The sequence below is a fragment of the Sciurus carolinensis genome, chromosome 2 (assembly GCF_902686445.1).
Source record: "Sciurus carolinensis chromosome 2, mSciCar1.2, whole genome shotgun sequence".
NCBI lineage: Eukaryota > Metazoa > Chordata > Mammalia > Rodentia > Sciuridae > Sciurus > Sciurus carolinensis.
The window spans coordinates 121,114,171-121,130,433 of NC_062214.1; the positions used below are offsets into that span (position 1 = coordinate 121,114,171).

General features: G+C 34.7%; 2 protein-coding genes across 2 annotated transcripts; both read right to left on the reverse strand.

Annotated features, from left to right (window-relative positions):
- Positions 1-5,165: 5,165 nt before the first annotated feature.
- Positions 5,166-6,158, reverse strand: LOC124976455 (olfactory receptor 11H6-like). The gene has a single exon (XM_047539325.1). It carries the CDS (start codon positions 6,156-6,158, stop codon positions 5,166-5,168), a length of 993 nt encoding a protein of 330 aa, XP_047395281.1.
- An 8,791-nt stretch (positions 6,159-14,949) lies between these two features.
- On the reverse strand, positions 14,950-15,898 carry LOC124977504 (olfactory receptor 4K14-like). The gene is given in 2 exon segments (XM_047541095.1): positions 14,950-15,360; positions 15,362-15,898. Coding segments are annotated over 2 exon segments (948 nt in total).
- Between the last annotated feature and the right edge of the window lie 365 nt (positions 15,899-16,263).

Here is a 16,263-nt window from a genome sequence, read left to right on the forward strand (position 1 = left end):
AACACTCTGTGCCAGTGTGACCTGTCTTCTCATTCTCTTGACATGCCCCACAAAGCAGAAGATTTTAATTTTAATGGAGCTCATTTTGCCAATTTTATTTTTCACAAATTGTGAATTTGACTCTAACCAGGCATTTCCATATCCAACATCATCTGGACTTACTCCTGTGTCATTTTAAAGAGTTTCAGAAGTGTAGATTTATATGTACATCTTTGAAGTCTTGTGAGTGAATTTTGAGTTGAGGTGTATTGTCCCTGTGTATGTACATTGTGTCTATTTTGTGTGTATTCTTGTTGTTCCAGCCCCATTTCTAGGAAAGACTGATTTTTCTACTTTGCCTTTGCACTTTTGTCAAAGATCAGTCGACTATAATTGTGGCATCCCTTTATGGCCTCTGTTTGGTTCCATTGACATACTTGTCTATTCTTTCACCAAAGCAACCTCTTGATTAGAGCACTGTTCTAGGTAAATCTTGAAATCAGGTAGTGTCAGTTCTTTCATTTTGTTCTTTATTAAAAAAGCTATTATTCTCTTCATATGTAAACTCTGCTTCTGACAGTTTATAGTTGGGCCTACGTCCATGATGGTTATTTGGTTGAGGTTTCTTACTCTGTGTTTTCTTTTCCTGCTGTGCTATCAGAGTAAAATTGCCATCATAGAATGAGTTATTCTTCTGGAAGACGTTGTAAAAATTGTTATTGTTCTTCTTTAAATGTGCAATAGGAGTCCTACTGAAGTTCTCAGGTCCTGAAATGGTTCTTGTGGACAGTTTCAAATATTCTTTTTTAAAAATTTTTAAAAAAATTTTCCAGACTGCATTTTGATTCATTGTGCAGAAATGTGGTACATTTTTTTTTGTTTCTATCATTTTGCATGATGTAGATTCATAACATTCGTGTAATCATTCATATACATAGGGTAATGATGATTGTCTGTCTCATTCCACCATTTTTCATACCCCTATCCTCACTCTTAACATTCAGAGAACTGTCCAGAGATTTTAGTTCTCAAATTTGGTATTCATTGAGGTGAAAGTAAAGACGACATTTACTTTATCTGTTACTCAGATGATTTGTCTTCCCTATTTGGATACATAGGATTATATTTCTGTGTCCTCTCTAGTCACAAGTTGCTGCTACTACCAAATTTTTTCTTGATGTTTTAAGGTCTTTGGAATAACTACCCTTGCAATTAGGATCAAATGATAAACATAGGGAGAAAAAAACCTACCAAAACTACGCATTGATGGTTCTACTATAGCTACAATAAGACTTGTTAAAAAGATGAAAACAAATTTCGTAGTTGCCATATTTTCTCTCATATAACAAAGTGATATAGACAGAGGGAATAAATATATAGTTGTAATGTCTGTGCATATTCACAGCAAGAGAAACTTCAGAGAATCCTGTTTTATTAAGTGGAATTAGTAGTGCTATTGTACTCAAAAGTTGTTACATTAGTTCCCCAGAAATCAATAATATGTGATATCAGTTATCATAGATCACAAATTATAGTTCATTTACCTTAAGCAACAGTGTGTTGCATGGGTTTCTGGAATGCGTAATCTTTGTTTTACTACAGGGACAAAGTTCTCTGAAATGGAGATATTTGAGGGCAGAAAGATGGGTGTAAGATTTTATATCAGTGGACTTAAAGGAAATTTTTTATCCTTTTTCAAATGACATGAAAAATTATACATGTTTATCAGGAACTATGTAATAACTCCTTGATGGAATGAGTGTCTACATACCTTTTGAAGATAAGGGAGTCATTGAGTGGAACTCGTGAACATCTTTTGAAAAATTCAACCCATCTCTTTGTATTGCTGATATTATGGTAAAGTATTATTGAATATTAGGTTATTATAATCTGGCTGTGTGTTTCTTGCCTTACCCTATGGATTCAGTAAATTGATTTTAAAAAGAGATCCTTAACTTAAGAAAAAAACATCTTGTTTCTCTCCAAATTATTATTTTAACCTACATTTTCTCTCAGAAATTCACAAAATCTCTTCAGAGTTCCCTCATGGTTGTCTTCCCTTCTTTGCTTTTTGGATTACAGATGATCAGATTCAACAGAGCTGAGCATGCTGTCAGATCCAGACGTGAACTTCTTCACCCTGATGCTGAAGGAGCATGGCACAGCAGGACACAGGCTGGCTGATGTGAGTCCTGGTGTTGGAGTGGACAACGCTGCTGCTCTTTCTCCTCATGAACATCCACCAACCTGTGAACAGACTTCCATTCTCCTCACTCTCCAGGAAAACTTTTATGTAATGATGAATTTTGCTGATATGACTGTCACTATGCATGACCTTCTGTGGCTGAAACCCACATTTCCAGAAGAAGCTCACAAGTCCCATGAGTTGCCAAGTCTGCTATGGTTAAGCAGCAAGGAGGAATATTCTGGGTCTTAGTGGCCCTATTACATTCTAAAAGGGCCACTTCTCATAGATTGAGCAAGAAAGTTGCATGAGTGCAAGTGACATTACTTGCAACATTTATATGTCTTGATTTCTGCCTTAATCCTCCTGTTATGTCCCAGTAGTCTTTATACAATTGCATTCCATGATTAAGTCACATTGAACAATAACTGCATTTTGATGTTGTCTGCATTGCAGCTCTCTTCTTTTTCATGCAGAGCCACAATGATCTGGAGATGGTGGAGTATGGCCCCACACAGAAACTCAGCCCAACATCTCACTCTAATCAGTTAATACAGACAATATTGTTAGACTACTGTTGTCCAGTGGAGAATGAGTCAACATGCACACCTGCACTTGTGTGTGTGTGTGTGTGTGTGTGTGTGTATGTGTTTGTGTATGTGTGTGTGTGAGTGAGAGAGAGATGCATCAGAAGACTAAGTCAGTATGTAGAAGCACTAATCACACAGGAAAGAGAGATCAGATTGAAAGCCATGGGTTCTCCACTTCATATGGATTAAAGTGAAGAGAAGAATAAGCAGGACTAGAACTGAGAACCAGCTTTGTTTCCAAAGTTGATTTATCTTTTCCTGTGGATCTGTTTCATAATTGGTAAAGCAAGATGGTTGCATTTGGTCTCTGAGTTCCTTAGTAGACCTCAAACTTAATGGGCCTATTGATAATTGTTCTATTGCTGTCTTTATGGATCTAGAATTTTAGTCCCATTTGGGTATTTTTTATGTTATTTGCTAATTTGATTGTAATTTTGACAAAATCAGATACAGCTTTATAACAGGTAGCCTAAAAGTAAAGAGACAACCAGCAGAATGGGAAATATTATTGATCAACTATGCATTTGAAAAGGAAAATTCATATCCATAATATATAAGAAACTCAAAAATTCAACAGATAAAAAACAAAACAACAAAAAACCTGGTCTTTGAAATGGTAAGTATAAGCCCGCTACTTTGTAGCATGCCTGTAATCTCAGCAATTTGGTAGAAGAGTCAGGATAATTGCAGGTTCAAGGACAGTCTGGACAAGTTAGTGGACCCTTTCTCACACACACACACACACACACACACACACACACACACATGAAGACTGGTGTTGTAGCTCTGTAGTATCTGTAGTAGAGCATTCCTGCATTCAAACTATAGTACCACCAAAACAACAACAACAATAAAAAGACATGGAAATGTTCAAAAGCATATGAAAAAATCCTTAATATCACTAATCATAAGGAAAATGCAAATGAAAACCACAATAAAATATTATCTCACTCCAGTAAATAGGGCTACTATGAAAAAGACTAAAGACAATTAGTGCTGTTGAGGATGTGCCAAAGAGAACTTTTGGAAACTTTTGGTGGAAATGCAAAGTAATACAGCTATTTAGAAAATAAGGTGGAAATTTCTCAAAAAAATTAAAAATAGGTGTACCATATTGTGCAGCAATCCCACTCCTGGGTACATGTCCAAATGAAATAAAATCTGTGTCGAAGAAACATCTGTACGCCCTTGTTCACTGCAGCACTGTCACCTTGTGTTATACCTTATTTTATTAGATATAACATCAAAATTACATATGACAAAAGAAATTAAGTAGATTAGTCAAACTTCAACAAAATACAAAGCTTCAAAATACATAATTTAGAAAGTATAATGATATTCCCCAGATTGGGAAAAAGATTTTCAAATTATGTATTACTAAAAACATGACAAGATACATACATCATCTTATGAAAGTAGATTTACCACAATTGCAATGGTAAGAAGATAACTCAATTGAAACAGGTTCAGAAGTTTGAAATATTTCTCCAAAGAGGATTCTTCAGATTTCAAGAAGCACATAAAATGGTGATTAGCACATCAGTCCTTAGGGAAATGCCAATGAAAATCACAATAAAATGCCACTTTGCTCTGACTAAAATAGCACAAGTTAAAAAGACAGAAGATAACTAGTGTTGGCAAGGATAGAGGGAAACAAAAATCCCTTTTCATTGTGAACCTTGCATTTTGAGAATAATATGGAGTGGTCTTTTTGAGAATGGTTTGACAATTCCTCCAAATGCTGCATAGAAAGTTAATATATAATGTAATTATTTCATTCCTAGATATATATTCTAGGGAGGTGAAAACATGTTCACAAAAACTTGTTCATGTATTATTCATGATATCAGTGAATCAGAAGCATTGGATGTCCATCAAAGGGTGAAGGAAAAAGTGGTTACATAGCCGTTGAATTAAATGTTAGTCAATCACGAAGGGGTTTGTTTGCAGCATAAGGAAAATTCCTGCTAAGAGTTTGAGTTATTACTCTTCTTTAGAATGTTGGCAGAAGGAAAATACAATTTCTGTAATAAAAACACTCTCCTAGAATTGCTATGGAAATTCAGCATATATAACTTTCAACTCAGGAAAAATTTTAGTAAGAAGTGTAAACGTAGGACAGATTGTCTACATGTACGTGTGCATCTGAGAACTATCATTTTTGACAGAAAAATATCAACTAGTATTAACTCTGAAAGCCAGAAAGACAAGTCATCATTTTCTTTTGATTTCTTTTCTTTTATTTGGAAGAACTTTATTTTTCTCTCCTATAATGAATAAATGAATACGGCTAACTTTATAAACATTTTTTTTAAACTGAATGTTCCTACCCCCAATAAAGACATTTTTCTAGTTCCACAAATACAATAAAAATCCAAGTTTTAATTCTTTATTCATTGGTGAACACAGCTTCAAAAACCTTTTCCATGGCTCTGTCGAAACCTCACACTGCTGAACAGTTTTCTCAGGGCCTCCTTCATCTCCCTATTCCGTAAACTATAGATCAAGGGGTTGAAAAGTGGAGTTAACATAGAATAGAACAAAGTCACAATTTTCTGCATGCCTGCTGGATTTCCTGCTGTGGGGCTCACATACACAACCATGATGGAGCCATAGAAGAGAGATACTACAGCCAGGTGGGAGCCACATGTGGAGAAAGCCTTTCTCTGGCCTTCTGCAGAGGGGACCCTGAGTACAGCTTTGATCACCAAGGTGTAGGAGCTGGTAATGAAGAGGAAGGTGGAGAAAATGAGGACTGAGTTGTAGATGGCACAGATGATTTCAGTGCCAGGAGCTGGTTCACAGGACAGCTTTATAAGTGGTCCTGGATCACATAGGAAGTGGTCAATTTTATTTGCACAACAAAATGGGAGCTGAGAAACTAGGTAAATGGGCAAAAGGAAGCACAAGAAGCCACATGCCCAGCAGCCGGCTCCCATTCTGCAGCAGTTTTGAACAGTCATGATGGTGGGGTAGTGCAGGGGCTTGCAGATTGCAAGGTACCTGTCAAAGGCCATGACAGACAGGAAGAAAGTCTCAGTGGTGCCCATGGAGAAGAAGAAGTAGAACTGGAGGAAGCATCCAGAGAAGGAGATGGTGCTGCTCTCAGAGAGAAAGTTAGCTAACATATTGGGGACAGTAGAGTTGATGTAACAGATCTCCAGGAAGGAAAAGTTGGCCAGCAGGATGTACATTGGCGTTTGTAGTCGATAGTCCCACCTTACGGCACAGATAATGCACAGGTTTCCAATTAGGGTTGAGATGTATGTTCCAAAAAAGACTGAAAAGAGGAGGATCTGAATCTTCCAGTTGTAAGAGAAGCCCAAGAGGATAAATGTACGGGAACAATTATTTACATTCAAATTTTTATTTGTTTCTAAGTCTGCAAAGATAGGTTTCCACATGAGAAGTGATCTTATGTAATGTGATTTATTTAGACAGATGCCTTGAGTAGGATCACATTGGTATTCATGTGAAAAATAACAAACTATTCATGCAGAGATATTTCCACGATTTTCATAGTCCTGTCCTAGACACACCAGACCCGGGCTGAACAGATACTCTGAAGTCACATGAAGTTTACCACACATATGTTGATTTTGACCAAAACAAAACAAAATAGCATATGCAATTTTAGGTCAAATGGTGAACAAAAATAGAGAACAAATACAGTAAAGAGATAAGTCATTGTTTCTGACATACTAAAAAAATAATAAAATAGTAAAAATACTATTTTTGAAAAATACGGTCATCATAACACATATCTTGAAACATTGCAAAGATAATAAGAGAGACCAGACAAAAGAATTTCATTCTGAAAATTCATTCCAGAAAAATGGCTATGTCTCCTATTTGTAGTTAAATGAGTAGGAAATCTCACGATTTCCATTTCAGGTCTAATCATAATATTATTTGCTAATATTTTACCTCAATTGCTTCTCCAACATAATAATTGGAATTCTTTGTAATATTATCATCAATGAACCCTTTAAATAAAATTAATGTGAATATGTGAGATATATTACATTTAGTCAGCTTCAGTACTCTTTAATTGCAGTGGAAGGTGAGTGATCAATGCTCATCTGATTTTTGTATGGGAAAAGATAAATAATCATATTATTATTAGATATTAGAGAGAGATGGTTCTCAAAGTGTGGTCCAGGAATGGTTACTGGTCTTTGAGAATCTTTCAGGGAAAATAGGTCAAAATCATTATTTTTATTACTATTTTTGGTCAAAATCATTTTTATAATAATGTTAAGACAATACTTGATTTCCCACTTTTCTTTTTTTCCTTATTAATTTACTGGAGTCATTAAGGCTACATGATATGTGATATCACAATAGGCCAACTAGAGAAGTGGATAGAATACAAAAAGCTTTATTATAACAAACAGTAATGATATTGGCTAAAAAGTTGTAAATTGCAACTCTTCAGTAATTTGGATGAAGTTATTTTTACATAAAATGGACATCATTTATCTTTACATATGCATAATTACTTGTTGCTGCTAAAATTAATTTATAAGAAAATATTCCCCAGGTTTAATTTCTAAGTAATAAATGTTATTGTCTATAACTCACATAAATGCAAGTTATGTGGGGTCCTTGATAGTTTGGAAGATTATAAAGAGGTCTTGAAATCAAATATTTGATAACAATGCTAGATAAATCTTACCCTCTGAAGAATAATTAAATGCTTTTCCTAGCCATTCTTAGCAAACAGGATCTTGGGTAAGAGTTTCATGTAGTCCTTGGCTTGTTTTCATTTTTCCTTTGGTATGTTTTATTGACATTACTTTACTTAGACAGTATTATTAATGGGTTTCTTATGCAAATAGTAATTTGATTTTGGAAAAGTAACCTTTAGGAGATAAAGCATATGCCAATTTAAATTCCCAATTCAGATATTTTAGAAAGTTATAACCCTAACTTGCAAAAAATTAACCAACCAATAAAATAATACTACTATTCTATTTGTATCATTTTCTTCATTTTGGTTTTAGCATAATGCAGAGTATAGAGACATGAAAGCTAAGTTGAAATTAAATTGGTTCATTCTTAAAATATTCACCATGTGTCTACAAATTCCAACCCTGGGAGCTCAGAGATATAGATTTTTAAGTTTTATTTTTAAAAAATTTATTAGCACTCTAATTTGATTTTTTTGGCAGCAGGGATTGAACTCAGAGATGCTTAACCACTGAGTCACATTCCCAGCTCTTTTTATATGTGGAAAGAATCTTTCTAATTGAGATATTTTGTCCAGTTTTCAAAGCAATCATTTATAATACAGACTGACGCTCTTGATGAGTGAAGAACAGACAACTATTCAGTTTCAGTCCAGTAAGCCCTCAACATTTCAATATTACCTTTGTTGATGATATTGAATTTTCATTCACTTCTACTTCTATGTGTTTGTGGATCTGTCTCTATCCTTATGCCCACATATTTCTATCTGTTTCATTTGATTTCTTTCTCTAAGTGTCATGTTGGTGTGTTTGTACCCTTTCATAACTTTTTGTTTTATATTTCACTCAACTATGACTGTATCTTCTCCAGATTTCATACAGCAGCTGGCTGTTTTCTGTTTCTGCAAACTGTATTTAAAAGATAAAGAATATGTCAGGAGAATGGCCTAATGTCAGTCAATGTCTCAATGCAGAAAGAGCTACTGATCATCTGGTAGAGTTTACCAAGAAATTCGAACAAAATTCTCTAATAACATTGTCTTTCATATAACACTCAACTCTTACTCTACATGATCTTGTTCTTCATTAATTTTAAAGTTGAGATAAAATAGTGATATAGATGTTGAAATCAGGTATGTATCATTTACAACCATGTAAAATTTGGTTATGTTCGCAGAGGCTGTTCCTCTAAATTTGCAATCAAAGTGTGAATAAAATTTCCTTGGCTACTACTCTCTAAAATTATCAGAAAGTAACAGGCTCCATGCAATATGTTGTTTGAAATTTTAGTAAAGGAAGAGATGACCACACTCATTTTTGGAGGCTTTCTGTACTTAGTGTACAAACTCTATCATATATAGTAGAATCCAAAGGGTGATGTGACAAGATCTGCAAATTTAGCTCTCCGATAAAACCATGGCTTTGACTCTGGAGAAGCGGTGCTTCATTAATTATCTCATAATTCTTCATTATGTGATAGAATATAAAACTAGAGCAGAGTGGAAGAAGGGCTGAAATCTTGTGGGTTATACCTACCTGAAGAGACAAGATGCCAATCATAGACACCTGTATGACTGAATGTCATCCTCCACATCAGAGTTCAAATTCTGGCCTCCTGATCTCAGAGAAATGAAGGCATGTTTCAGGCATTACTGTGGGAACTCATGAACTGCTGAAGAGGCTTTCTCGAGCAAGAACATTGTGAGATTAATAAATCAAGTATGAGGTGTTTGGGTCTGCTCATGCAAGTTGAAAAGGCAACAGGCAACTTGTTAATTGGAAGGAGAATCCTGATCTTCCATTGTCTAAGCAGAATGAATTGAACCAGTGAAATATGGAACCCTTTTACCTTTGTGCTGTCCCTCTCTGGGGAGTGGCTCTGTAGAGAGGGAACTTGTAACAGTATTTTTATGGAACACTTTATTCATCATGCTGAAATGTATCGAATATCTTTACTTACCTCTTATTCTTTTTTAAAGGATTTTTCACTTGGCTTATGAAAAGAAATAGAAAAAGGAAAATGATTTGACTGGGTGTAAATTTGGTGATTTAAGTAGGAGGAAAGCACTCTTATTCCTGGAGATAAAGGGAAAATAGTGACTCTAGCACTGAGACTTGGTTCCAGGCTTGGAAAAATGTCCACAGGATGTATGTTCACAGAGAGGTTACGTTCTGGTATACTTGACCCTATTAAACACTCATTTCTGTGTAATTTTGTGTGAATCACCACTTCATTACACCTTGTATATACCACTACAAGATCACCACTGTCACTTTGAGAGATGCTTCCATTAACTGTTTTTTTTTTTAATAAGAAAGACATTTGTGAAAATTTCCCAAGTATCTAAATATGTTGTTAATATGGAGATAACTCTGCAACTTCTGATAACAAACCCACTGTAAGTTGAAAACAAAGTTAAAAAGGTACAATATGCCTAATCTACCCTACATAGCTTACTCTAGCCTACTTTAAATGGGCTCAGAACTCTTATATCACTCTACCATTGGGTAAAATTATCCAACAAAATCCTGTTTATCATAAAATGTTGAATATTTAATGTAATTCATTGACAACTGCAAGAGATAAACAAAGTGGTTCTATGTGTGATTTCATACCATGGCAAAGTTGAAACATCATTAAGTTGAACCGTCCATGTCAGGGACTGTCTACATTTTAATGACTTCATATTATAGCACTACTTTTATACAGATATATAATAGTTTATTTAATGATTCCCTAATTGTTTACCTATTAGTTATGATTAGCAGTGCTGAAAAGGTTCTAAATTCATTGACTCATATCTCTTGTAGAATATCACTAATAATAGAATATGATCAAGTAGGATTTATTCCTTTATTTTAAATTATCCAACATTATACCATTTTTCAATAGCATATATGACTATAACTTTGGTCATTTATTGCTAGTAAAAATATAGGGAGATTTCAATAGATGTAGAAGTAGCATTAGATAAAATTAAATTTGATAAAATTCAGAATGAACAAGAAATAAAAGGCAATTTCTGAATTTGTTAAATGCTTTTTCAAAAAGAATTGGCAAAGTCATACTTCAACAGTAAAACACATACCAAAGAAAACCCTTCCAATTAAATCAAAGAGAAATGAAAACAATCACTATGATAATCAGTGTTTCTGTTCTAAGTGATTCACTGCCCTTCATACAGAAAGATTATATTTCCATGACCTGCACGCTTGTAAAGTGAATGTTACTTGTTTGATCAATCAAGTGGAGGACCAGTTTAAAAATATCTCTTTTTTTAAAATATATTTTTATACTTCATTCACATATAATACTTGTACATATTTACAGAATGCAGTGTGATACCTCAATGCATGCATATGATATTTAATGATGGGATCATGACTTCTAGCATACTTATCACCTCAAATATTTATTATTTTTTCCAAAATCTGTTATTTCAAAATGCAAATCTAATTATTGTCAACCAGTTACCTTACTATGCTACAGGAGATTAGAAGTTATTTCTCCTATATAATTGCACTCCTGTACCCATTAATCATCCTGTCTCCACCCCCCTCTCCCCACATTATTCCCAATCTCAGTAATCACTGTTCTACACTCTACTTTCAGGAGATCAAGTTTGTAAGTTTGTACATGTAAGCGAGAATATGCAGAGTTTGCCTTTCTGTGCATAATTTATTTTATTTAACAGAATGTCTTTATTCTTTCTTAGAGTTAAATAATAGTTCATTTTGTATATACATCACATTTTTAAGTCCATTCATCTATTGATGGACCCCTAATTGACACCATTTCTTGGCTAATGAAAATAGTATTGCAATAAACATAGAAATAGAGATATCTCTTCAACATAGTGATTTTCTTTCTATTGGATATATACCCAGTACCACTACACCATTTAATGTTTCAAATGATCTTTCTAGTTTCTTGAGGAATTTCCATACTGTTTTCCATAATAGTTATACAAATTTACAGCCACAGCAATAGCACATGAGAAGTCTCCTTTCTCTGCAGCCTTACCAGCATTGTTTTTTGTCTTTTTGATAGTAGAAATTCTAACTTGGGTAAGACAATATCTCATTTAAGACAATATCTGATGTGCTTTGGATTTGCATTTTCCTGTTGGTTAGTGAGGTAGAACATCTATTGAGATAATAATGTGATTTTCATCTTTTATTTTGTTAACGGGTTGTTGCTCATTGGTTAATTTGCACATGCTGAAACATCATCATGTCTCAGGGACAGATTTCAGGTGGCCATGTGTAGTTGAACTCAGTTTGCTGGTAGTTTTTGAAGACATTTTCATTTATATTCTTCAGGAATGTTGGCCAATTGACCTCAAACTTATACCTCCTATGATTTTGTATTTTTTTTTACCAGTAGCTTCTAAACCCCCTTTTCTTTCCAACTTCCCCAGCCTCTGGTAATCCCAATTCTACTATTTGTATGAGACCAATGTTTTTAGATTCTGCATGTAAGATCACATAGAATTAATCTTTCTATATCTGGCTTATTTGACAAAATGATATCCTCCAGTATATCCATGTTGTCATAAATGACAGAATTTCTTTCCTTTTTTGACCTAAAATTATTTCATTGTGGATATGTTACATATTTTCTTTACTCATTTATCTTTGAGAGACACAAGTTGATTTTATCTCTTGGCTATTATGAGCAGTGCTGCTATAAATATGTGTGTGTGTGGCACCCCTTGACATACTCAAGAGGTGTCCTTTGAATACACACCAGGTATTGGGATTACTGATATAACAGTTCTGTTTTTCATTTTTGATGCACATCCATACTGTTTTTCATAATGGTTATACTAATTTACATTCCCACCAACAATTGGCAATGATTTCTCCATATCCTGTCAATCAGTTATCTTTTTTTTTCCTTTTGATGATATTCATTTTAATAGTAGTGAGGTGGTATCTCTTTGTCATTTTGATTTTCATCTCTCTCGTGTAACCTTCACGCTAAAGTGATACAAAGTGAAATGGTGCTTTTACAACACTAAAACATTATTTAAGTGTTCTCAATTTGATTATCTACCTCCCTTTACCAGTAAGTTTGTAACTTCAAATTTTGTTACTCCTTTGAATGGACTGTTACTCCTTTATATGCACTGTGTTACTTTGAATACAATCTTAATAATACAGTCATCAAAGATATGAGAAGATAAAAAAATATATAAGAAGTAAAAAGAAACCAGGGAGGTTTTATTTTCTATTCTGAATAATCATTGCATTCATAATTTAGAAAATAATTACAATTGTCATCTGTGTCACTTATGTGGAACCAAGTATTAGGAACATTGGCATTTTCCTTTTGCCAAATAATTCTTCTTGGTATTACACAAAGAGAACTTTCTTGTGAGTGTGAATTAAGATCAGTAGTAAAATATCTTGTGATTCTCTCATGGGGATATCCATACACTTGTATTTCTTAACTTGAAGGTACACATTTATTATTCGAACCATTAACAAAAGGCAAGATTAAAAATTATATATTGCCTATATATAATTTTATTGAGATATAACTCAAATATCATAAAATTTTCAAACTAGTCATTATACATTCTACAGAAATAGTAAACATTCTGATACTTTTAAAGCATATTTTGATGTCATAATTGTCACTGAATACATTAATCAGAAAAAAAGGAAGTATTTTGAATGTCTTAGACATTCTCAGAGGTTCAACTAATCAGAAAATAAATGGAAGTGATTTGGATGCCTTAGACATATCCAACTAGATAATGGGACAAAAACCTACTCAATAATTTTTCTGAAGATCCAGTGGTCATCATCCTATGAAGCTCTTGTAGATGTTAAGTGTGTAGGGTTTTTTCCCCCTTCCTTCCTTTTTTTCTTTTTCTTTCTTTCTTTCTTTCTTTTTTTTTTTTTTGTTTTTTGTTTTTTGTTGGTAGCAGGGATTGAACCTAAAAGTGCTTAACCACTGAGCCACATCACCAGCCCTTTTTTGTATTTTGTTTAGAGACAGGGTCTCACTGAGTTGCTTAGGGTCTCACTAAGTTGCTGAGGCTGGTTTTGAACTCACAATCCTCTTGCCTCACCCTCCTGAGGTGCTGGCTTACATGTGTAGACTTCGACAACAAGTGATTGTGTGATCAGTTGTTTTATCATGACCTGCATTCCAGCACACTCTTCATACTGTAAATCAGATGCAAATGGAATTCTATTATTAGGTAGAAATGGTACTCAAAATCAAGCTTACTAATTCCACATGCATAAAGAAGTTGTATTAGCTGATGGCACATCTTCTTTCATAGCTACTCCTGTTGGATTCCTTTCTCTCCCTCATTGTACACCTCTGGATACATGGAGAGTCCTTTATAACAGGTAGACTGGCAAGTAAAAATTGGGACCTGAATATACTGATGATTTTTCATGATAGCACATTAGAAGTAGCAATTAGAAGCAAGTAAGAAAGAAAGGCTGCATCCTTATAATGTCAATTAAATGAAGTATTCTGGTGAAATGTTGCTTGTGCTTAATGTAATTGTAGTCCTAAAGGGCAGTTGTAAGGATAAATTTTCCTACTGGGAAGAATGGAAGCAGGGCATTGAGTTTCCTTCTGTGCCCCTGCTACCACCACTGCCTCCACCTGTTCCTTCTCCTCTTCCTCCTCCCCTTTCTTCTTCCTCCTCCTCCTTCACTTTTTTGTGGCTGGAAGTATATCTATATTGTTTCATAAAATTTTGGTACTTTCACTAGATGTTTAGGGTTAATAATGAATATAATTGAAAGACTGATGACAATGAAGCTTGGGAATAATTCTGGTAATGGACTTATGAGAATAGAGACAGATCATGACAATGGAGGTGTCTCATTTGTATTATTGACAGACAGTATTTACTAAGGGGAAGCTTTATTAGTCAGGTAGAGAGAAGTTCTGCAGCTTTATTACTAAGCATGTATACCATGGTCCCTGGACTCAGGGAGACTGCATTTCAGGAGTTTACGTAAATACAGTTGTAATAAGGTAAAGAATATATTTTGGCCCTTGAGTCTGAAATAACCAAAGAAAATAGCATTAGATTTTATTTAAATTTTACTACTATTGAGTTCATGAAACACAAGTGAGGATATTCTTCATGGATTTTCCTTATGTATGTAGCTTATAAATTTTTTTCATATTCTCTCTCTCTCCCTCTCTCTCTCTCTCCCTCTCTCTCTCAATTTTGATTTTCCCCACTTGTATTTAGGTATGAAGCTAAATTAAGGAAAAATAATATCCATTGTCTGTTGACAAATGATACACAAAAGTTTTGAGGGAACCATTGATGTTACAGAAATGCTTCTTACCAAATAAAGTTAGGTAAAATTCAAGAGAAATTTGATAAGATGCTACCCTGTGGGACTGATATATGTGTTTGTAAGATATAAATTTAGTTCATTATCTAACATATTTAAAGGCATGGGAGGGTAGATTGGATAACTCCCTGATAATTACGAATGTTTAGGTTTCCAGGCATTAATTATTTCTCTTGAAATCCATATAGTAGCTTCTGAATCTCTTAATGGCATTTTTCATCTCTTTATTTCTCAGTGTATAAATGGCTGGATTGAGGAGAGGTGTAAAAACAGAGTAAAAAACAGCTAGAAATTTGTCCATCCATGTGATGTTGAGTGGCCACACGTAGATGAAGATGCAGGGCCCAAAGAAGAGCACCACCACAGTGATGTGGGCGGTGCAGGTGGACAGGGCCTTAGATGCACCAGTTTTAGAGTTTTGGCATACAGTGATAAGAATATGTGTGTAGGATATCAGCAAGAGGATAAAGCATGTTATGGCTACAACTCCACAGTCAACATTCGTTAAAACTTTCAACTTATGAGAATCCATGCAGGCTAGATTAATCACCAGTGGTCTATCACAGAAAAAAACTGTCTATTTCCCTGGGGCCACAAAATGGCAGCTGCACAATCACAACAATCTGACTCATGGCGTGCACAAAGCCCACAGTCCAGGCAGCCAACACCAGCCACATGCACCTGTGTAGGCTCATACCGGTGGAGTAGTGGAGTGGTTTACAGATGGCCACGTAGCGGTCATAGGCCATGACCACCAGTATCACCATCTCAAGCCCTGCAATGAAATGGGAAAAGAAGATCTGGGACATGCAGCCTGCAAAGGAAATGGTCTTGTTCTCCCTGAGAAAGTCTGAGATCATCTTAGGAGTGGTGTTTGAAGAAAGCCACATATCAACAAAAGACAGTTTGACCAGAAAAAAGTACATGGGGGAATGGAGATGAGGGTCAGTGATGATTAAGGTCATGATGACAATATTTCCAGTTACAATAATCAGGTAAAGTGTTAAAAAGATCATGAAGAGTAAGACTTGCAAATCCCATGAGTGGCCAAGTCCCAGAAGCACAAATTCTGAGACTATAGACTGATTTCCTCCATCCATTTTATTCATTACATCCTCTGAGTTAACCTAGGAGAAGAATACATTATCAGTTGGTACGATGAATAATGGTTGATTTTTACAGTTTTTAGAATTTGATATTCACCTTGAAATTTAGCATCAACATATCAGCATGAAAATTATTCATAAAAAGGAATCTTGGCCAGTTATCCATGGCATTATGTCCAAAAGAGAAACTAAATGCTTCATATAGGTTTTTCAAGAAGAAGGATCAAAGATGGGCTTCTTGTGCAAATAATTGAGAGGGCAGTTATAATTAGTGAGGACAGTAGGACAGAAAGGTGTAAGAACTAATATGTTTGTGGTCTCACCTGAAATCTAACTGCAGTTCACTATTCTAGTATGGAGAATCTGAG